Raw genomic sequence first — 24,080 nt, 5'->3', positions numbered from 1 at the left:
GAGACTGTGTTAAAACGTCAGCTATTGACACCTGAACTTTAAAACCAGGGTAAGGCCGTAGTGGGATGTGTCTGTGGTGTTTCTGGTCCCTCCCCTACCACGCTAGGGCCCAGGTGGAATCACATCCGAGGGCAGGTGTAGCTTGTTCATTGAGCAAAAGGGATGGAAAGCATTGCGAGCTAAAAACCTACAGAGTTCGCGGTTAGAGATGAAAGGCTGCAGAAATGTTTATTGAATACAGTGCCAGGTTTATAAATAGAACTTATTTACAATTTCCATAGAGTTGGTCCCCCATCAGAGAGGTGGTGAAATCTCCAAACAGTTCATCTCACGATTTACAGAAACGTTCAAGTACATCTCCTTTGCAAATCGCCACGGTGAAGGGTGACTTCGGTAACAAAAGAACTACCACCATCTTTGCTACAGACATGTTTAATGAACATTAGAATAGATTTGGAGAAAGAACACACACTCCTCCCAAGCCACTACCTTCTCACTCTGAGGAATACAGACAGCAAAGAATTTCTGTCTCCTACAGGGTAACTTCAAGGGATCAAAAAAGATAATAGTAACCGCCAGCTGAAGGGATAGATTAAGACACATTCGTGGAATCTAGTCACTGCCAAAAGGATAAGTGTATTTAGGATATACAGTAATTAATTCAAATGTTAAAAATAATTGAATGAACCAAGAGCAGACTTGACCAAATTTACATTCTTTGTTTAGGAAGAAGTTCCCAGTATGCTGAGGGGCCACAGCAGCACGAGGCCTACTGGGCGGCCACGTGTTACAATATGGTTACAAGTACAGTCAGACATGCATTTATAAAGAGAATATAAAAATATGTACAGTAGCTAATTTTCAATGTGTTTTAAGTTGCCGAAAGACACCAATTTAAAGTGTGCAAAAATTCGTTTGTCAAAAAATCAGAAAAACAACCTTCCTTGGCAACAGTACATCAAAGGTCCATCTGAAATATCAAGATACATTTGCCTTGCTTGACACCTACCCCGAACAGATGGAGAACAAAACTATGAAAGTATATGCCAAGGACTCAGCAGTATGTTATGGCAAGTCTCAGGCTCCAGCGGGATGCCAGGTAAACTAGTCACTTATATATATATATATATATTTATAGAGCAGTTAGAAGTAGGGGCAAGAGTTTACAGGAAGGTGCTGACCAACTTTCACAGCACTGCCACCTCGTCCAGCTATTTCCTCTCACAAACCCCTGCAGACTGCAAACACCCAACCCCTGGGCTGGTCATCCCCCTCAAAGGCCAGAGAGAAAGGCTACAGTGGACTGAGTTCCCTCTGCTCCAAAGTGGAACTCAGCATCCCCCTGGGGGAAAGGTTTCTGGTTCCCGTACAGGATCCGGGCCATTCAAGAATCTGGTTTCAAGGGTAGTCTTTTAGGAAAGACTGCAGGACCACTAACATGGAGTCCACCCAGCTTCTAGAAAAAAACTTGGTCAAAGGGTAAGATAGAAGGCAAAGTTTCTGAAAATCAAGCCAAATCGCCCTCAACCCTTTTTAAAACTACAAGGAGGTCATCGGCCACAGGCCTGAGAGTGGGTCAACAGTCAGGCTACTTGACCTCCCTGCAAGAAACATCCAGGTTATTCACTTACTCGAAGGAGAAACCCCAGTCCTGTCTCACCAGAAGAAAAACCCCGAGGTATTCTGAGATGTTCCTTTCAGATTCAAGGAGTTGTGAAAGCCAAGCCCAGCTCATGACGTCAACCTCTCTTCTTCCAACCACCCGGTCTAAGGACCAGCAGCAAAGGCAGATGGGCAGGCTCCTCTCCACTGCTCTGACCCACCCCTCTGGCGGGAAAACTAAAGAGTTGCAAAGTGCCAGAGAGACAAGGAGTAGGAGAGGGAGAAGCTGAGGGTCTCCGTAAAACAGCCCCGAATGCACCCATTTGGCTGCCAAGAGCTTCTCACTGCCTCACTTGCAGCCTGCCGCTGTTCCCTGGCAAATTAAAACTTCTCACAGAAACACTCAAAACCCAAATCTCCTAGCTAATAAGATACAACCAAGTTAACACCCTGAAACATGTACATCCAGCCTTCACTTCAAAAACGGGTCTGCACTAAATCCAAACGCCTTTTAGGGAGCTTTTAAGCAAACCAATCCCACTGCAAAGACCAGTACCAGCATCTCTGAGTTTTGGTTACAGGTTTATAAAGAAGCACAAAATTCCCTCTGGGCTGGGAGTTTTACTTTCAAGCTGGGAGCTAGCATTAGTTCTGCTTGGGGGGTGGGGAAGCAAAGTCAAGTCAACCTAAAAAAAAAAAAAAAAAAAAGTAAAAGGAGTCTAAGGTAAGTATAATCATAAATTAAAAACTGTGAATCAAAAGGTGACTGGTAGTGTCTTTTAGGCATGAAAAGCCTGGCTTAGAAAAGTGACTGCTTCTACCACACACAGCGAGGATTGAATTACAGACACACTAAATCATGTCTTTTGCACAGATGGTCTCAAGTAGTTACATAAAACAGGTAATCAGCAGCACAATTGATAAGAACCCCTAAATACATGCTTGAAAGTGGTTTTTTTCCTTCATTAAGAGTTCTACTGCCTGAATAATCATTAAGTTACCATAATTCACTTTCCCCCCTCCCCCCCAGTGAAAATACAAGTAGACCTACATGTCCATAAATAAGATGAAGCAATCGGTATCTGCTTGGTTTTAGGCAAGGTCTCAGGCTCAGCAGTTGGTGCTGGGATTTCAGGAGGGAGGGAGGGAGGGAAACCCAATGCTGGGCTGTGGGCATTTAAAGGTACACTTGCCTCCCCTCCAACTGCCTTGTCCCCGTTTAGATCTCAGCTTTACAAAGCATTTAACACCACTTTAAGTTAATGGTCTTTTTATTGGAAAAAAAAAAAAAAACTAGCATTTACAACTTGGAATGGACGTAAATTGTAATTTCTTGAACAGCAATGTTGATGGTTGTGCTGAAGTCCACAGCCACAGCCTACACTCTGCTGGCTCCAAGTCATGGTTCAGAAGGTTTTAAAAACAGAGAGTCCAAAGATGCTCCCTTGATAAAGGTTTGTTTTTAAAAATTTGTATGAATGGTGATAGCCTGACACCCACTCCGCTCTAGCACAATGCAGACAATGCTAAACCAACACACGTGGGCATGCCACCAGGGTGTGTCACGGTCACGACAGGTAGGGGGGCATGGGGAAGTTACAAGAGGGCCATCCTGCTAGTGGGGCTATGCCTGGACAGTTTGTCTTCCACAGCATCCTGAGGTAAACCAATCTTAAATGTCTGTCTTCAGTAAACCAGCTATGACAATTTATGGTAACAAACTGAACTAGAACCCCTTTGAGTAGGCTTTGAATTTGTTTTTTTTTTGTTTTTCATTTTTAATACAAACGCCTGACTGTGCTCAACTGTCAAGCTGCATGCATGAAAAACTGGCCAGCCCAAACAGTGTATTAACCATGAGCAGACGGACCTGCCAGGTGTCCACTAAGTGCTTCCTTATCATTAAGGTAGGACAAGTATTTATATCGGAAAACTGATGTAGCTTGATCTTTAGGGGACAGGACCACCAATCGATACATGCAGATTTTGTGTGTGTGTGGACAGAAGGTACTCTTGACATTCAGTTTTGCTATATAGAAACAGAATGAGTAAATGAATTTTTTTTTTTTTTGCAAGAGGTAAGTAAAAGATCAATTTGATTCTTCTAGAGGGGGGAAAAAAGGAGTTGAAAGTAGGTCTTCATTTTGCAGTCATCATCTGTACGAATTCTGAAAAGACAAATAATCATAACTTTCGGTTATCTTCAAAAGCAGCTTCAATGAACATAACATCTCTACTCTGCATAAGGAAAGAAAAAAAAAAATCTAGTTCAAGTAGTTAACTTGTTTATAGATCCTAAGGGGAAAACTTAGAAACTAAGCTAAAGCAACTTGGTGTGTTACCTTCGTAGTTGACTTGTCCATCTCCATCAATATCTGCTTCTCTGATCATTTCATCTACTTCTTCATCTGTTAGTTTTTCTCCTAAGTTTGTCATGACGTGACGTAGTTCTGCAGCACTGATGTAACCATTGCCATCCTGTGAACATTCAGCAACCGTTACTGGCAGGGACTCATAGTGGTTCGGTGTGGGCAAGTAGGCCTTTGACTTAATTAAGCCCCTCAAGTTACTGCCAACTGTGTGTATGTCGACAATTCTCCATCTCCAGTTCCCACCTCTACCTACTAAGCACATGCAGTCAGCCAATGCAGACACTGCAGGGGCTTTTGAAAAGCAAACAGAAATTGAAAGTCACCATCAAGAAACTTGGTTCAAAATTTCTCTACTATTTATTATGTTTACTCTCATCTGATAAGGTTACTACAATAAGTCAGGATATCTGAAAATGAGATTTCAGAGGCTCAGGCAGTTAGGTAAGTGTTCTAACTAGAATAGAACGTTAAAGCTTTTAGAAATGACAGCCAGAAAGCCATATTTAAGTACAGTCTGCAGTGCAGATGCAGGGTTACCTTGTCAAAGACTCGGAATGCCTCGCGGATTTCTTCTTCACTGTCTGTATCTTTCATTTTTCTAGCCATCATAGTCAAAAATTCTGGGAAATCAATGGTGCCATTACCTCAAATAAAAAAACAAAAGCTCGTGTAAAATAAGCGCTCCAGTAATGCTACCCTGGAGTGATAGTTTTAGAACCACTTTATAGAACAGTAAGCATTTGCTAGGACAAACTGGTAAATTGTTTTATTATGTTGAGCCATCTTAGGTTTAAGCTATTCAAATACTTCACAGGGCAATTTCATGTGATTCACATAATTCAAACCAGTGATCAGTGCCCAGGATAGCATTTAATGATGCAAAGGAAACTGCACATACAGATTCTTGGCCACTGAAGGTTTTGTACAGTTCAAGAGAAAAAAAAAAAGCCCATAGCAGTGCAAGCTGAATCTTTCTACTCCCAAGGGAGGCACCTGAGTTTGCCTTCCCCCGAGTTAGGGAGATCGCTCGGATCTAGCTCTGCCTGCACTAGCGATGCTGGTGAAGGTCCATAATTGGGCCGCCAGGAGTACAAAATGTTTTTAGGAAAGAAAAGGATTATGAACGGGAAAACAGTTGACTTTGTTACGCCAGGGACCATAAAGTGCTGCAAAGTCTTCTCCAGGAGGCATTTCTTAGCCACATTATGGTAAGTCACCTAATCGTTTTCTCCCCAACTCAGTATCTTTATTTCCCATTAAGGGCAAGGCTCAAAAGTGTTTTCTCAGCTCAGACTATTAACATTCAGGAAACTTTGTCAGAAGAATCCGTTCTACGGCCAGTATTCCAAACAGCTCCTCCTTTAAAACCAACAGCTCGATGAACACCCCAAAGACAAGTCACCAGGATCAACAGTGTTACTTGAACTAAACGAAACAAAAATTAAATTAGAAGAAAAAAGCCTTACGTTAAGTCACTCGTTTTCACCAGTACCTTTAAATCAAAATGATAATTCAGAGAGTCCTTCAAATCTATTTAGCCTCCAAAATTTTTAAGCATTATTGACATTCATGGAAGACAAAATTATTTGAAATGCTCTCTTACAGCCACACAGCGATGTCCTTAGGCATCATATTTATTCATCGCGAGTACCAGATTCTATAGCTTGAGACAACTTTCCCCACCTTGTTCCATAAAACCCGAGGGCCTAATACACTTTGCCAGTCCCCAAGCACAGTTTCCCCAGGGCTTACACAAAACATGAGAGCCATCCCATGTTCCCAGATGGCTGATCACCCTTAGCAGTCAAACGAGACAGAACTATGAAAAACCTCTTTTTCCAAATTACTAAGGACGAAAACAGTCTTTAGAAATAGTTCAAATGGGGTAAAACCATTGTTACAGAGCTGACCCGGGCTTCCCTGGTGGCACAGTGGTTGAGAGTCCGCCTGCCGATGCAGGGGACACGGGTTCGTGCCCCGGTCCGGGAAGATCCCACATGCCGCAGAGCGGCTGGGCCCGTGAGCCATGGCCGCTGAGCCTGCACGTCCGGAGCCTGTGCTCCGCAACGGGAGAGGCCACAACAGTGAGAGGCCCCTGTGCCACAAAAAAAAAAAAAAAAAGAGCTGACCCAAAACCCCTGCTTCTAAATGTATATGACCAGATAAGTATAATTCCATTTTATCACCTTATGATACCATATTTTTAAATCATGCCAATCATCAAGAAAGTAGTCCAGATCCAAATCGTTTATTCCTACCTCATCTTTTCAAAATTTACTAATGTTCTACAATGTTTGTAGATTTGATTAATTTACTTAAGTTTATTAAATAAGTTAAAATTATTAATTTAATTGATATTATTTCCAAAAAACGTGTTTTGTTTGGGGGGAGGGAGTGATCAAAAACCACTTACTGATCGAAGTGCCCACTAAAAGGTCTACTGTCCACTGTTCTGGAGTCCAGAGGAACGAACAACCAAATGGTGACCGACTGCTAGAGGGGTTACTGCTTGCCCCTTCTGGCTCCACATCCTTCTACTAGCTTCCATAAATCCACTCCCTACAATCATCATGCACCCCACCTCCAAGCCTCAATGATCCTCAAAATCCTCTTCAATAAACACACTGACGGCTCACACTGTACTCACTCCCACATGTTAACATCTGAGAATGCTCTTCCCCCACCTCACTTGGGTTTTTTCTCCTCTTAGAGACAGTAAGCTTTTTTAAAAGGTCTATGGCAATTTATTTTTATTTTCCCCATAGGACTCAGCGCAGACTCATGGGCCAGTTGATAAAAGACTGAGCTGTAGGTCATGGCGAGTGGAAAAGAACAATACTATGATCTGATCCAGGAAATATTCTAGACAGTGAGCAGGGCGAAAGGCAGGCCCATAGTCTTCTGCTTTAATTGTCAGTGGCTGTATGGAAACCACAGAAAGGATCTTTGCACATTTGCCTTGATCTGGGGACCTGAAAGACAATCTTTAACATGTCTGAACTTGAATTACACAACGCTGGCATTCATTCATAGTTCTAAAGCCCTTACCATCAGCGTCCACTTCGTTGATCATATCCTGCAATTCGGCTTCTGTTGGGTTCTGACCCAGTGACCTCATGACAGTTCCAAGTTCCTTTGTTGTGATGGTGCCATCGCCATCTTTGTCAAATAGGGAGAAAGCTTCCTTGAATTCTGAAAACAAAAGTTTACCTTTTAGAATGAATGTCTTCACCCAACCCAGCCACAGCACGCCCTTCCCTTAACTTGCCAAAGCAAGCCATCCAAGTTGTGCAAGTTAAGAGAAACTGCCTGCTCTTTATCTGCTGAAACAAAGATCACAGCAGTTCTGTTGGACTGGCCTTCACACAGTAGTCCATAGAGCAAACGTCATTCCTGGTAACCAGTTCCATAAAGCCACAATATTCTCACATAAAGAAGGTTAAGCTTAATTTAGTCCTAGGTCCAATCTGACAAGTGAGATTGGTCCACATGCTCCTTTATGGTCCCTTCCTGTTAAATTTCTACAGCCACAAGAACTCCCTGTTTCACAGCCATAGGAAGAGGTGGTTACCAGAAATGTACAATCCCACGTAACCAGTGTGTTCTCCCTACATGGCATTCAGAGTATTTCAAAGGCATTCCTGGTTTCCTAAAGAGAAACCATCTCAAAAAAGTCCTCCAGGGGCTTCCCTGGTGGTGCAGTGGTTGAGAGTCCGCCTGCCGATGCAGGGGACACGGGTTCGTGCCCCGGTCCGGGAAGATCCCACATGCCACAGAGCGGCTGGGCCCGTGAGCCATGGCCGCTGAGCCTGCGTGTCCGGAGCCTGTGCTCCGCAACGGGAGAGGCCACAACAGTGAGAGGCCCGCGTACCGCCAAAAAAAAAAAAAAGTCCTCCAGAGAATATTAAAAGCTAAAATCTAAACTGAATCATCCCTTCCCAATTATTACAGGGGTCCTGACACTTATTTCCACCCATTCCCATTTAGAATAGCAAGTACAAGCTTTCATGGTGAATTACTAAAAGACCTGTGACGTAAGAATTCTAAACTACATTTTTGAGTAGCAGGCTCCATGCAATCTCATTATATACAAAGCCTGGCACACCGTGAAGCATAAGTGGGTATTCTTGGTTCTATTTCCTTTCTCACTATCTCCAGAATGCTGACAAGGAGTAACACTTGACCTAAATATCTCTGCTTATTGTTTTCATTCAAATAAATTCTTAGAAAACTGCTCAGACCATAGGGGGAGATGACAGAGGAGTCACCAGAACTGAGTCTGCCTAGTTCCGCTCTCCTGAAACTCCCTGAAGTCATCAACTTACCAGCAATCTGTTCTTCGGTCAGCTGATCAGCCTACACAGAAAAAGAAAAGGTTATAATTCAATCCACCAGAGTTTGATCGAGGTCAACATGGTTTTTCCAATTACACTTTTACTAGTGATCTTTCAAAAATCAATCTCGAAGAAAAAAATGAGCTGTTTGAAAACGTCAGCAATGTCATTTAATACAAACAAGTCGAACAAAGGGAACCCTTTGCGCTGTTTTAAAAACAAAGGAGTGACAACATCTCATTTCGGGTTTTCTTCTCGGGCCTAGGGCTATACGCTCTGCAGTCTAGCCAGGAAGGGTCAGTTCATAGTTTGAAAAAGGGCACCTCTAGTGGCAAAAGGCCCACCGCATCGGCTGCAGGGGCAGGCTCTGAGAAAGAAGAGCGCCACCTACTGCACCAGGGGTGCCACAGTCCCCGCTTCCATCCAAGAAGGGACCCAGCCTGCTGCCGCCGTCACCGCAGCCAGGATTGGGCCCAGGGGCAGACTTTTAGTGCACCTTGCGCATTGCTGCAGGCACTCCAAATCTCCAAACTGGCGTTACATAATGTCATTGGGTTGGATTAACAGGCTTTTAATATCTATTTTATGAGATACAATTCAACGGAAAAAAATAAATATACAGCAATGGGTTATCCTACCAACTTCATTTCCATGTAACAAGTGCTCTCCAATCATTTAAATTAGGCAGTTATTTGGTAAAAGCCTAACATTTAGAACAGCTAAATGCCCTTGGTCAAATTATCCTGATTTAGGAGCCAGGAAAAAATGGAACTGTCCTACAGCTGAGCTGGTACAAAACTGCAAAAATTAAGTATGCACAAACTATATAATAATTATGAGACTGTGCCCTCCCTTTTTTGGACAGGAACTATTAACTTTGCTAGAGAATATTTACCTACTTTATGGATGACATAAGAGCTGCTCATAATAGAAATACTTGACTAGAGGTGGTAACGGCCACGAAGGTAATTCTCACTTGCATTACTTGGCCTCGGCAACACTGAACCTGTGCCTCCAGCCAGGGGAATTCGAGATCTCAAGGAGAGCTAATATGTATTTTTATATTAATGAAGCACGCCTAATGAAGCCAGTTCCAGAATAAGTCCTAGTAGAAAGCTGACAGCATTAAGTTTATTCTAACTCATAAGTGGAAACTTTCACAATAGGAATGATGTTCCAACGCACTGATCTGGGGGAGACACTTATGTTTTCAAATTAGAACTGGGTCTTCCTTTCTAACCCAGATATAGCACGTTGGTCTTCTTTATAGCGAATGAAGGAGACACGATGATTTACGTAATGCCAGGGCAACGTCAGTCTTGCACAACAGGAAGCGCTGCCACACCTCGCAAGAGAAGCTGTCACCTCACCGTGGAGACAGTCTCAGCTCGCCGCAAAATTCTCGCATTAGACTGGTTATCGAGAGCATCGGCCTTCCTCGACAAAGAAATACACCCCGACCACCGGACCGCGCTGGCCTTGGGGGCGAAGGTGCGCTGAACCTGCCGGGAGCCACCTCCCCACCCCGCCAAGCCAGAAAACGCTGTGGGGGATGTCAGCCCTGCCCGCCGAGAGAGGAAGGGGGCTATGGAAAACACCCAGCGAGGCGCACAACCGCATCTGGCAGTCTAGAGGCTGCAGAGAAAGCGGAAACGTGGAGGGCATCTCCCTTCGGACTGGGAAGTGGCTCGGGGCGGAGAAAACGCCGGGCGAGGGGCCGGGCAGGGGAGCGGGCCCCGAGTGCAGGAGGGTTCAAGGGGGCGCCGCCCTCCCAGGCCAGGGAGACCCCCACTCCCACCCCCAACCCCACCCCCGCGGCTGCGCGTCAGGCGGAGGCCCAGTCCGCCCCGCGCCCTCCACCCGCTTCTGCTCCCCGAGGCGGCGAGCCCTCCGCGCCGCCACCGCCTCCCGGAGCAGAAACTTTGCGTCTCTGCTGGAGGCCGAGCCGCGCGCCAGCTCCCTCCTCCCCCGCCTCTCCCCCGCCCCAATTAGCGCGAGCCGAGCGCCTCCCTCGGGAAGGGACCTCCTGGTGTACCGAGGATCACGCACGCCTTTACTGCCGCACAGGGTGGGGGGCTGCAGGGGAGCGAACCGGGGAGACACGAACCCCGGCCACACCGCAGGGCCCCGCCCGGGTGCAGGGCGGCCGGCCCGCCGCTTCCGCCCTCTCCGCCCCCCACCCCGCGCCTTCCTGCCCCCACCCCACCCTTCCCCGGCTCCTTCCTTCCCAGCCCACGCCCGCGCCGCGCCCCCCGGGAGGGAGGAGGAAAGAGCGCCGGGAGAGAGCGCCCAGCGGGGACAGCAGTGTTGGGGGAAGGCTGACGGCGCCCCCCACGTCCCGGCAGGAGCAACGTGCGCCACCGGCTCGCTCCGGCCCATTCATTCTCCGCTGCCCGCCCGCCCAGCTGCCTGCGAGCCAGGGTCTAGTGCCCGGCCCCGCCCGGCTCCCCCGCCCCCCGGGGCAGAGGCGAAGCGCTGCGGGCAGCCCGGGTGCGGCGCGCTGGATGCAGTGTTGCGGACTGGGGGAGGGGGGTGGGTGCAGACGGCTCCGATTCAGCTGGGGCCAGAGCCCCTGCCCGCGGACAGCCCACGGCCAAGCCCAGCTCCAAGACGCACCAAAATTTAAATGAGGATCCCTGGCCGAGGAAACCGAGATGCAAATCCGGAATGCATCCTAAACCGCACCTGCTGCGTAACACCCAAAAAAGAAAAAAACCCCAACAAAGAAAAGAAAAAGAGGAGAAAAATATAGGCTGAACTAAAAATTGGGTAAGAAATCATGGGCCGGCAGCTGCTACGCCGGCGTTTGCCACTCCCGACCTACCATGGTGCGAGCGAACGGAGGAAGAGCAGAGAGAACAAGGGTGGCTGCACCTGCGCCGGGGCTGTGACCGCAGGGGTGCCTCTGCTACTGCTGCTGCTGCTACTAAGGCGCTGTGAGCGCTGAGCGTTATGCCACCGCCGCCGCCGCCCAACTGCGAGTAACGGCTCCGCGTCCGCGAGGCTCCCAGCACCACTGTCGAAGTGCGAGCCTGCGCTCCGCGGTATATATACGGCGCTCGGTATCCCTCCGCCTCAGCCGCGGCCGCCTCGTTCTGAGCTGCGCTGCGAGGGCCGGGCCTTGGCCACTCGGCCCCGCCCACAGGCGCGCCCGGCCTCCCGCCGCCCCCTGCGCGCCATCCGCGGCGGGACTGGGCTGGAGACCCACATGCGAAGGGTTAGGGGAGAGGCGCAGGGTCGCGGGGCAGGTGCGGCGAAGAGTCCCGGAAGATGCCCACCGGGGCCGGGGCGAGGACAGAACGTCAGCATAGCCCCGACTTGGGGCGGCCCTGGGCTTCAGAGGCCCAAGGCCCCTCACCCCAGCCCCACCCCCACCTGTGGGCCCCCCCTCCTACCCCCACCTCACATCTCCTACCGCTCCGCTGGGGCACCCGGGTGCCCCTGGCCCCTGGCCTCGTCGTCCCCAGCTGGCCGCCTCCGTTGGGGAGCTGCGGGCGGTCCTAGGGTAGGGGGCGGCCGCGGGGAGCTGGGGACAGAGGAATTGACCGCTCTCCTTCTGCTGCCGGGGAGAGGGGTCTGGAAGGGGAAAGGCAGTGTGCCTCGTGCAAGTAATTGGTCAGACGTTTGCTTTTGAAAATTTGAAGTAATACCAGAGACAAATTAATATATGCTCAGTTGCTAAATCTGTGTCGTGTTCATATGCTTAGCCAGTCTTATTTTAATGTTTTTACGTTTCCACTGAATTTTTTTTTTTTTATGCCTGAATAATCTCCCTCGTACTGTTTGGTTCTCTTTTTCCTGTGGAAAATACTATTCATCCTGACCCCAGTCTTACTGAAATTAATGTATCTGTGCATCTTCTATAGACTAAAACACATGCTTTGACTTTTTTATTTGTTTCGTTTTGGTTTTTTTGTTAATTACCTGGTCCTGAGAGAGATCAGATCTTTACTCATACACCCCATACAAACAAAGAAGGAGAAAAATAGATACATAGAATCCCCTAGATTAGAGCTAGAACACACAGCTGACTGACTCTACTGTGGAGCTAGACCATTTTTTAATGCACAATCTTAATTATATTCTTTTTCAAGTAGTATTTTAACCTTTAAATTTACTAATGTTTTCAATTTTCTGTATACTAGAGAAAGGACAGTACCAGTTGTAAATTTGAAGCCCAGAACTTTGTAAAAATCTTGACAAAATGCTGCAGTTTCTTTTTTGGCCAAGGCAGAGCACAGAATTTGATCTTTTGTTTACAGGGCCTGGGCAACAGTTGCAAGTTATCATTTGCTTACTGTTTCAGAGAATGTGGCAAAGTGTGCGAGTGACAAGCTCTGCCTGAAAGGGATTTGCTTGGTTATGTTTGTTTCTAGCTTTGACAAAGTCTGCAGAAAGATGCTTTAAAACAATGGAAAATGTTCAGGCACATTGTAGATGCCCCAGGACTTCTGTGATAACCTCAGAGAAGCATCTGTGGAACTGTTCTTACTGATATTCCTTCTGGAATGCTGCAGAAAGGGTGAAACTGCTGTACAATTTAAAGAGAAGCTGTAGCAGCAAGCCAGGGAATGGTACTGCCTTCCCTCTGCAGATGAGAAAGACATCATCCAGTTAACACATCTACCAATCACTGTCCTTGTCATCGCCATCGTCATCATCATCATCTTGTGCTCACAGGGGTAACCTGAGTGGGAATAAAATGTATGTATGTATATTTTTAATGTATATATTAATAGGAGAGTTGGAAATAGGGGGAAAGGGACTAATATAAAGTCAATTAAAAGAATATTCAGTAATACAGTGAGTTACAGTCTAAATGGCCAAACACACTATGGGAATTTGTATTCTTTTGCCAGGCTTTTCATACAGTAGTTAGTTAAATACATTTTAAACTTGGTATACATTGTGTAGGTAGGGGGAAATAGTGGCCTAGAAATGAAATGTGTTTGTTAAGGGTTTATTACCTTCTAATAGTCTTCCATTCCTTATAATTAAGTTGCTACAATCTATGGTTTTGAAAACCAGGCATTTTCTAAGATAATATTTCTTCCTCTATCATTTAACCTATTTCACCCAAATAAAACACTTTGAAACTTTTTCATGATTTTACTTGCTAAAAACTGTATTTCAAAATCATTTTACTTATTATAGTAAAATTCATTATTGTGATTCTTCATATTTTACCAGCTAGAGTTCTCTTTTGGTAATTCTTTAATGTATCAAAGCACATCTTAGCTTTCAAGTCTATTGGATTTATAATGAGGTCATGCTTTACTCAGTTTTATGGCTAGTTTGACACATTGAAATATAAGAAGGTCAAGTGACTTGCCCAAGATCTTGCTCAGGGGCTCTAATATTAGATTATGTATTAGTAAAATGCATACCTGAAATTTTTAAAGGTACCGTGTGAAGATTTACCTGTTTCCTAAAGCAGGTTCTTCCGACCACCTAGATGATCACTGGGTTTTCATTAAAGATTCTTTAAGTGAATAAACTTCCTAATTTATGAAAAGATCAGGAATCAAGAAAATAAGCCACATTATTATGAAGTCATAATTTACTGAAAACCAAAAAACTATGGAATATTTCATAATATTGATAGAAAATGGTTATTATTATTTATATAAAGTAATGTTAAATTGAAGAAAAATAGAAAGAATGCAACCCCAAGTCAGGAATCTCAAGTTCGAATATCATTTCTGTCACTAACCTGATTATTCTATCTATCTGAGTCTAACAGAAAGAATACAAATGTAATAATTTTACATACTCAGGGGTAAAACAAGAGGTTTGGATTTAATCTAAAAATTCCTTCCAGCTGTAAAATGCTGTGCCTGAGATTATAATATACGTTATTATAAAATATACATGTATAATATATATTATATATTATTTCATATATGCGTGTATACACACAAATATACATATACTGAAGATGAAGAGGGCAATTGGAGAAATGGGAATGGTTTAAAAATTAACATTTGCTGAGCATTGGCTATGGCCAGGCTCTGTGCTAACTGTATTATTTCATCTTCCTGCCCATCCTGTGAGGCCAGTGTCATTATTATCCTTATGCAGAAATCAAGGCACTGAGAGATTCAGTGACTTGCCTAATTTAAGTGGTGGAACCCAAAAATCTATTTCAGAGGCCCAAGCATGTAAGCATTGCACTATATCTCTTGTAATTTAATAGAATTTTTAATAGAATTTATTTTTAATTTTTTTGGAAGGAGCACAAAGAATAAGATTCAAATTTGGTTGTTAAAGAGATACTTCTTACCCAAGGATTTAAAACTAAAATCAGATCATAGGAGTGTAGTAATAGCTGTATCTCCCACACAAGGAGTAGAATGCATAAGAAAAAGCAAAACTTTTACTTTGTGATGCTTCCTAGTTGGAGGACATTTCTCATTTTGCAGAGGAGGCCTAGAGGAGACTTGCTCACTGTCAAACATTTAGTTGACTATATGCTTTCATTGAAAGAGATAGTCAAGAACTCCCTAATCCCAGTCCTATTCCATGCTGTATCTCTGGGAATTGGTATTTTAAATTAAACACAGAGAGAGATAGATGATTGGATGGATGGATAGATAGATAGATAGATCTCCTAGCCTTCATGGAGCTTACAGTCTTTTGAGAAAGTGACTATGTGTGTGTGTGTGTGTGTGTGTGTGTGTGTGAGAGAGAGAGAGAAAGAGAGGTGGATGGTTGGTTTGATGGTTTTTACAAAGTAACCAGGCTAAATTCATTCCCTGAATAAAACCATAGTCTGTTGTGTCTTCGTGGATGGATTATCTAGTTAGAGGATTTTCCTTAAGAAATTTGTAAGCTGTCTCACAGGAAAGAAATCTTGTCTTCTACCTCTCCACCATCCCCAGGTCCCTCCTCTCTGCCCCATAGTCCAATATAATTTGATGATGATCCACCATTTGGGATTCTCTCCCTCATTAATCATCTCCAATAGCCAGAACAGGTTCCTGCTGTTTGTGTGTGGATTTACATTTCATTAAATGTTATACAGGATTATTACACAAGCTTTACTATCCCTATCAATGACAAAATACCTCGTTACTTTTCCATATAAAATTTTGCTATTATCTTTTTTTTTGCTATTATCTTTTATGAATGACTCTTAGGTAAAGAATAAGGGAAAATTCTAACATTACATTCAAATTTGAAATGTGTTACCATTGTAACAAAACAAGCAAGTGTTAGGCCATGACTTATTACCATGAGAAAAACATTATCAATTTTAGCATATGTCTATTTAGTGTCCCAGAATTTTAAGTGAATCATAACCAGACCACCACATGTCCTACTGTGTGTTCCAGCTTGCAGGGTTCTTCAGTATATTTAGTTAATGATCTAAAGTGAAATATTTCCAAATAGCACCATTCACCTTGCATATGTGCCCAATTCTTGTTTGTTTTTTAAACACTTTCTTTTGTATAGTAGAGGACACATCTTGCCCTCCATTCACAGGGCTTGTGCTTCTTTTGCTAGTAGCTGTGGTCATGGATTTGCACTATTCCCTCCCTGGCTTAGTCCCCCCTTGTGACCTAGGTCATGAGTATGCAACACAGCAAGTGTGAGGTCAGTGATAGAGAACAGAGCAAAATAATTTACCATTAATGAGACTGGACCCATGACTTGGGCCTCGTTAGATCTGTGCTTTAATGGACTGAGTTTTAAGTCACAGGCAGCCAACAGTTATACAGACTTAGGGACCAAGTATGTGAATTCAGATTCTAAAATGCCCAACGGGATAAGATCATAGTTTTTGTGCTTTAGGTGTTTACACTAAATTTAAACTTTTTTAAAAAAAACAATGCAGCTGACCTACTGAGCAATGTATTCTCTAAGCCATATTATTTTGGAAATTCCTGAGTCACCATTTTCCCCATTAATCCAAAAGTCAAGTGCAAAAGTAGCTTTAATCAACATCCAAACAATAACCAGCAACTTCTCATTTCTACCACATGTGCTAGAGTGGGGGTCACACCAGAGAGCAGGTCTAAGACATCCATGCAACAATAGGCATTTAGCAGCTTATAGATGATTTAACAACTAGTCATTTGAGGGCTGTGTAGCCACAGTGGTAAGCTGGAATGGCAGGTTTTGGGGTGACTCAATTTGCCTGAAGGGCAGAGCCAGTGATCAGCACAAACTGGTACTTTCACTGAGGTCTTGATATGCAGAAAACTGGACCATAATGATAAATCAGAGAAACTGATGCTGATTGTGGATTATACCAAAGAATGGGCCTCACCAATTCCAACAGAATTAAGATTTACTTTGGTAACTGTGTGGTTTGGTTTTGAATCATAATGAATAGCTTTTATCCTGCCTTCTGGAGCCATGATGTTCAAAACAGTAGCCACTAGCTACGTGTGGCTATTTAACTCTAAATAATTAAAATTTAAAACTGTAGTTCCTTCGTTTCACTAGCCACAGTCAAGTACTCAGTAGGCCCCTATGGCTAGTGGTTACCATATTGGACAGCATAGAACATTTCCATCATCACAAAAGTTTTATTGGACCGCAGCATTCTAGAGATTTAAAAAAAGGAAGGAGCATCATGTTTGCCTGGATCAAGAATCCTGAGGGTTCCAAATTTTTAGTACCACATCCATTATTCTTCATTCATCCCAATGAGTGTATTCCCTTCTGATACATGCAGCACACAGTCAGCCACCCAAATTAGCTTCATCCTGTCATGTCTCTGCTCAGAAACTTTCAGAGGCTCCCCAATGCCTGCAGAAGATAAAATGCAAAGTCCTTGTGCCTAGCGTTCAAAGCCCTTCAACAGTCCGTTGATCTACTTTTTCAGCATTACTTTTGTTACTCTACAAATATGAATTCTCTGCCTCAGACAAATGGGTTTACTCTCTGACCCCTGAATACTCATTCTGCCCTCCCAACTCACTGCCTTTTCCACGCCATTCTCAGTGCCCAGATGCCTGTCCAGATCCTCACCACCAATCTAAATCCTACCAGTCCTTCATGGCCTCTTTAAATCACACATCTTTCAAAATTTCCCGATGATCATAGCTCTAAATGATACTTCCTCTCTTCCGAATTCCTACACCTCTTACCCATTTCTACTGGATATTATCTTTTCATGTATTTTATCTCCTCAACCAGGTCATAACAGAAGCTACCATCTTATACCCTGAGCTCAGCACAGTACCTGATAATACATATCAATAGATTATTTAATTGATTAGTGGTGAGCTCAATTCACTACTGGGCTAGAGAGGATATGAGAAGTGAATTTTCCAAAGTAGAGAGAAAAGGAAAAGGAAGCCTTTTGCTTTAATACTACCACTGGAGCTACCACCAGAAATGAGTCTCCCTAGATTTGGTGGCAGATCATACTTCCTCGGGAATAGGCCAGACTATTCCTGCTTTGATCCTGACCTGTACCCTTTTACAGCCCTGAGCAAATATGGACCTGGGCTGATCCTTCCTTCTTCTGCAATGCTTTCCCCACTTTCACATGACTGGATCCATTCCCTGCTTCCTGTATGGAGAAAATACGGCCAAAGGCAAGTTGTAGTTGAACAGAAAAACTGGAACTATCTCTGTCTGAGTCCAGTGAAGATGCTTCTTGAGTCTTATTCATTCTAAGTAGAGACTGCGAGTCACTGGCTAATAAACCAACTCTAGGCATCACAACAAGATGACTGGATCATTTAGTCACTGAAAAGATTTGCCTTCAGGAGAGTTTTTAGGCTGTACAACTGAGCAGCGGTGTGCCCCCTTTCTTCTCACATCCTCCCCTATAAACCAAAACGAAAGAAATTTTGTCTTATTTCAGCGAAAGGCTTGGTTATTTTTATTGTTTTTTTGTTTTTGTTTTTTCGGTACGTGGGCCTCTCACTGCTGTGGCCTCTCCCGTCGCGGAGCACAGGCTCCGGACGCGCAGGCCCAGCGGCCATGGCTCACGGGCCCAGCCGCTCCGCGGCATGTGGGATCCTCCCGGACCGGGGCACGAACCCCCGTCCCCCGCATCGGTAGGCAGACTCTCAACCACTGCGCCACCAGGGAAGCCCTATTTTTATTGTTTTGACAAGAAAACAGTTATTTCCCAAGAAGAGGATAATATGGAGACATATTATTTGCCAGGTTAAATGACTATTTCCTTGGCCAGTTAACCACACAGACTCAGCCATCTCATCTGTAAAATGGGTGTAATAACAAAACCTCAAGGGCTTGTGTGAGGGTTACACGCGAGAAAAGAATGTCGAATTCGTTTGTAAACAATAAATACCTAGCTAGACAAATACAGGTTGTGGTTGTTTGTAATATCTAAAACATCAATCAGCTAAATATGGGAAAGGTCAGATAGAAGGCAATTCAGAACCAGTCGGGGAATCTGAAGCAGTCTAACAGTTCAGCAGTGGGAAGATCCAAGGTCTCCCATCTTTCCACGCCCCCAACAGGCTGGTGCCCAGGGCAACAAGCCCTCGCAGGCTCATTCCCTCCACCATGCCAGTGGAATGCTGCTGAGTCATCACTGTCTTCTAGAGCAGCCGAAGAGATTTGTGACTCAGAGAACTGATTTATAGTTTCACGTTTCACTGCTCTAGCTCTTCTCTGCCACACAAAGTTTCCTAGTTGCACCTGTTTCACACAACGTTTGAAACCTAGGAAATGGCCTCAAAACCGAATAGCAGAAAAATATAGAAGCCATGTTTTAAATGGCCTATTGACATAGTGATTCTAATAGAAGTATTTCTGACTTTCAAATCCTAAAGAAAGGTTGAGAACTGAACAGAGCCGTTCAGGACTTTGTATACACCTGTGGGAACTTTGTATTTTGGGGTACTTTGAGACTAGAGCATGCATTTCAACCTGTGCTTTGTATGGTGATACCACAGGCTGCCACCGAGCCATTTTTACTTTCTAAACTCTGCTGCTTGTAACATTTGCTAGGTAGCCAGCTGGGTCAGGGGTTAGGTGCTGCGAAAGGCATGGAACAAGTTTTTCTTTCTGTGAAAGAGCACCATACTCTGAACAAGTCCATTCATACCTGTTTTAATCAGCTGAAGAAAAGAACCAAATTTTTAGGAACCAGCCTAAAAGTTGCACAGTGAGAAATGAAGATATATTCATGATTATTCTTTTTTTTTCTTTTTTTTGCGGTATGTGGGCCTCTCACTGTTGTGGCCTCTCCCGTTGCGGAGCACAGGCTCCGGATGCGCAGGCTCAGCGGCCATGGCTCACAGGCCCAGCTGCTCCACGGCATGTGGGATCCTCCCGGTCCGGGGCACGAACCCGTGTCCCCTGCATCGGCAGACGGACTCTCAACCACTGCGCCACCAGGGAAGCCCTCATGATTATTCTTTATTAGCGTTTTGCAATACCCTAAAAAATACTTTGGAATGTTATGAAAAAATTATAATTGTATAACCACTTACCCTTTCATTTGTTTGTTACTCATCTCAAAAAATTAGCTTCTTTGGGACTTCCCTGGTGGTCCAGCCATTAAGACTCCACACTCCCAATGCAGGGGGCCCGGGTTCAATCCCTGGTCAGGGAACTAGATCCCGCATGCCACAACTAAGAGCCTGCATGCTGCAACTAAAAGATCTTGCATGCCACAGTGAAGATCCCACACGCGGCAGTGACCTGGCGCAGCCAAATACATAAATAAAAATTTTTTTTAATTAGCTTCTTTGCACTACATTGTAAATAAACTACACTTCAGTTAAAAAAATTCTTTTTAAAAATTAGCTTCTCTAAGCTCTTTTGGGAATAAGAAAGGGAACCACTGCTAGCCTGAAGAAGACGTAAGTAAAGAAACTATGATAAGGCAACAGGAAAGTGTCAGCAATTTAAACGAAGGTCAAAGATTTTAAACAAGCTGTATAGATAAGGCCTAGCACAGGGAACAATTCAGGACAGCCAATCCCTAAATGGAATCACAAAGTCCAAAGCAAAGTCATCTAGAGATTTTCCACAGTCATTTGGAGGCCTTGTAAATGATAACATTCCTCTGATCCCCTTAATATGATTAATCTTTCATTAAAATGTTTTCAAAGGTCAAAGGAAAGATCACTCTAGTAAGACCCTAAAGGCGGCTCTGTCCTGAACTTGTACTTCTTGGAACTTAGTTTTCTTATCTGAAAAATGGGAAAGGGGACCCAGATGGACTTTCTCTGGTGCCTCCCTGATTTAGAATTTTATGATTCTAAATATTTTGCTTGTGAAATTTGTGGGGAACTTGTGCAGAATTCCCTAGTAACTAGGAGACCCCTGGAGATGTGAATGTAAATAGAGCTAAGGTCATAGGGGACTTGACTCAAGAGTTACATCTTTTTATAAATGGTAAAAATTCAGATCATTATAGAGTTCCTACTTTGTTGAATGATACTCAGTTAAAATACTTAGAACAGACTAGGCCATGCCTACTCCCACTGACTGATCAATCCTGAACATTTATTTCCAAAAATAGCCAAAAATGATCAAAATCTGGGAAGAGGACAGTATCTCTCTACAAAGACCAGAAAAGCAACAATAAAAGGGGAAAGTGAGCAATTTTGAGTGTCACATTTTAAAAAAAAAACATTTTCTTCTAAATATTTATATTCTTCAAAGAACATAATAGAATACATACAAAGGAAAGCTTGGAGATAAGCCCTGCTATATCAAAAGATTAATGTCCCATAATGATGATATTTCCTTAATTTAAAAATAAAAAGTGAAGACAATTCAAATGGAAAAAAATATTGTGGCGTTGAAAAAAGAAACTATACCTTCTACACTGTAGACTCTCCATAAGTATTGGTTGATTGATTTTCTTGGAACTCAAAAGACCCTTTCACATCCAAGTTCTTCTTTCTACCTCTGTCCTAATTATTGTTCATTCATTCCTTCAATAAACTTTTATTGAGCTCATGGAAATGAAATTCACTAAACACTGTGAATAAGAAGATAAATTTGATAGGCCCTGTCCTTGAGGAGTTCACAGTTTAGTGAGCTCATTTTCTGACCACCAAAAGTAGCAGGTTTGGTATGTACTAGGATTGAAGTAAACTCAGAGGAATATTTTGTGGCACACTGATTCACATTACGATAAACCTGGGATACACTTTACAGTAAACCTAACTTCTTGGTAAATGGGGACTCTCCCTCCAGCATGAAAATAAATGTAAAAGTGACTTTAAAAGCTTAAAGCACTATATGCAGAAGCAGGTAAGCCTAAATATAATGACACAGCTAAGTTATGGTCTAACTTCTTTGCAGCAGAATCAAATATTAGAGCTGAAAGGAAATCTGGAAATCATCTAATTCAATCCTCTCATTCGACAGAATAGAAAACTGAGGTCCAGAGAACAGAGGGGCTTAGCCAAGAATTTCCAGTTTGATAGTGGCACAGTCAGAGCTCTTATCTCACATTATGATCTGACTTGACACCGAGAAGTCATGGTACATATTTCCTATACCATACACGTTGCAAAAGAAATATGATGTACTGTTTCTTTGAGTAGGTATTTTTATAATGAGTTGCTCATTTGGAAGTTCAGATATTTGCTCATTTGGCAAACATTTTTAGAGATGACTACTAGACGCCTACAGAAAGAAAACCATAGGGCTTCCCTGGTGGCGCAGTGGTTGAGAATCTGCCTGCTAATGCAGGGGACACGGGTTCGAGCCCTGGTCTGGGAGGATCCACATGCCGCGGAGCAACTAGGCCCGTGAGCCACAACTACTGAGCCTGCGCGTCTGGAGCCTGTGCTCCACAACAAGACAGGCCGCGATAGTGAGAGGCCCGTGCACTGCGATGAAGAGGGGCCCCCGCTTGCCACAACTAGAGAAAGCCCTCGCACAGAAATGAAGACCCAACACAGCAAAAATAAATAAATTAATTAATAAACTCTTACCCCCAACATCTTCAAAAAAAAAAGAAAACCACAGCTTTTCTCCTTTTTGATCAAGGCTTTGAGTAAAAGTCTAAGAAGCAGCAATAAACAGCAACTGGCAACTATAGCCTTAGATCAGAGAACAGCTTTTACACTGGTACAGAGCAGACACCACTACAAGTTGTAAAACCTCAGGAAAGACCATTAATAGCATAATCTTGGAAACAGGAATATACACTAGTTCAATCACAAAAATCATTAGATCATCCAAGCCATACTGTGTCAAAATCAGAGAGAGGATAAAATCACATTTCAATGAAATGGCAGTTCTAAGAAATCCAGAGGATTTCATTTTCTTAGCTAGATTCTTACAGTAGTGAGAATAACCAAGTAACATTTCTCCTCTGCTAACTTTCTCTGTAGGACACTGATGGAAAATTATGTTCAGAGACAACTTAGTTCCCTTAATTCCTGTACCTTCCTTCAATTATACAATAAAGCTCCCCAAATGCTTGAGCCATCTCACACTACAGCGTCAGCTCCAGAAAATGAGGTGTTACTAAAGCAGAAAAACTCGGGCTTGGGAGACACACAACCTAGATTCTGTTCTGGGCTCTGCTTCTCAGTGGCTGTGTGACCGCAGGAGGGTCCATTGACCCTCCTGGATCTCAGACTGTTTCACTGTACAGTGAGGGATTAGAGGAACCCAGACAGACTATACACTAGGCAGACTATGGTACCAGATCGGGCACGTTTGACAGGTTATTTCACGAAGCCTTCTCCTCTATCTAGGAGAGTCTTTCCTCAGGACACAAGAAGCTCCCCGTCGGTCTACCCAGGAGCTAACCATTGGCTCTCAGGTCACTGCCTGTTAAGTTACCCTTGTCTGTCCTGTAGCCCCCAGGCCGGCTCCTGGCGCGTCCCCCTCAGGCCCCTCCTGCTCGGCCGCGGCGGAAAACCCGAGCCCGCGGGACCACAGGAGGGAAGTGGAAACGGGCCCTTCTGAAACAAAAGTGCCCACAAGGATGCTTGTCGGGCGGCTGGGCCTCCGCTCGTAAACAGGAAGGGTCGTCTCGGAGGCAGATCGAGTCAGGTTTTCGAGATAAGGGGAGGTTTTTCTTATTTCACCAGTGGCAACTGTTTCACACAACGTGCCAGATGAACCGTAACGAGCGCGGCCTCAACAAGCCAGGAGGCAGGGCGAGGGTGGTTTGAGATCACCCCTCGGAGTGCCACGTGCCAGGGCAAAGGAACTCAGTATTGTTCTTAAATCAACTCCTTGCTTCCCGTCCCTGCGAGGGGAAGAGAATAGGCGACTCTCAAGCCTAAGCTTTTCAAGCGCGCGCGGGCAGGCGGGGCGGGGCGCGGGCCGAGGGCACTATATCTCCCGGCGGAGGAGCACACAGGAGCTTTTGCCTTACACGCCCAAAACGCGCGGCTCTGGAGCCGGTTGTTTAGTTGGCGCAGCCGAGGCTGCTTTCCTCGTTCAGTTTGACAAGGATGCTCTGATTGGCCAGCGCGACCCTGCAGTAGTTGGCCGGAAAGAGCCGAGGCGCCTGATTGGCCGCGCTGCACCTGCAATGCGTCAAGCCGCAGTGGGCGTGAATGCCCGTGGCTGGAGGGGCAGCCGGCCGCCTTCGGGAGGGAGCGGCTCCGCCTATGGCCGCCATCTTTACTAGTGGCAGCCGGGACGTCCCGGACGCAAAGGGGTTTTTCGCGGCGTTCTTTGGCCAGTAGAAAAAGGCTTTGCGACAGAAGTTTTGTGGAGGGGTGTACTTTTCCTTGTTTCCATTGCGGTTGGTTGTTTCGGTTTTGCTCAGGTGCCAGGGAGGTGGTGGGGGTAGAATTCGAGGGCTCCCGGCTCAGGGCCGAGTGGCCATCCAGGAAGGAGGGAGTCTGAC

At 44.5% G+C, this 24,080-nt stretch overlaps 1 protein-coding gene across 1 annotated transcript; it reads right to left on the bottom strand.

Moving 5' to 3' along the window:
• Positions 1–202: 202 nt before the first annotated feature.
• On the bottom strand, positions 203–11,343 carry CALM1 (calmodulin 1). The gene is made up of 6 exons (XM_081227707.1): positions 11,133–11,343; positions 8,300–8,330; positions 7,023–7,166; positions 4,512–4,618; positions 3,945–4,080; positions 203–3,770 (listed from the first exon to the last, which is right to left on the bottom strand). The coding sequence occupies exons 1-6, from the start codon at positions 11,133–11,135 to the stop codon at positions 3,742–3,744; spliced, it is 450 nt and encodes a 149-aa protein (XP_081083833.1). The 5' UTR covers positions 11,136–11,343; the 3' UTR covers positions 203–3,741.
• Positions 11,344–24,080: the final 12,737 nt, after the last annotated feature.

The sequence above is a fragment of the Mesoplodon bidens genome, assembly GCF_964165515.1.
Source record: "Mesoplodon bidens genome assembly, chromosome: 3".
Taxonomy (NCBI): Eukaryota; Metazoa; Chordata; class Mammalia; order Artiodactyla; family Ziphiidae; genus Mesoplodon; species Mesoplodon bidens.
This window is presented reverse-complemented; position numbering and strand designations above follow the sequence as displayed.

Excerpts from the sequence above, each read along its gene's own strand:
- CALM1 (XM_081227707.1), bottom strand. Across the intron at positions 4,619-7,022 it reads CAACGAAGTGGACGCTGATG|GTAATGGCACCATTGATTTC; the intron begins GTAAGGGCTTTA and ends TTTTTATTTGAG. Across the intron at positions 4,081-4,511 it reads CATTCCGAGTCTTTGACAAG|GATGGCAATGGTTACATCAG; the intron begins GTAACCCTGCAT and ends GAATGTTCACAG.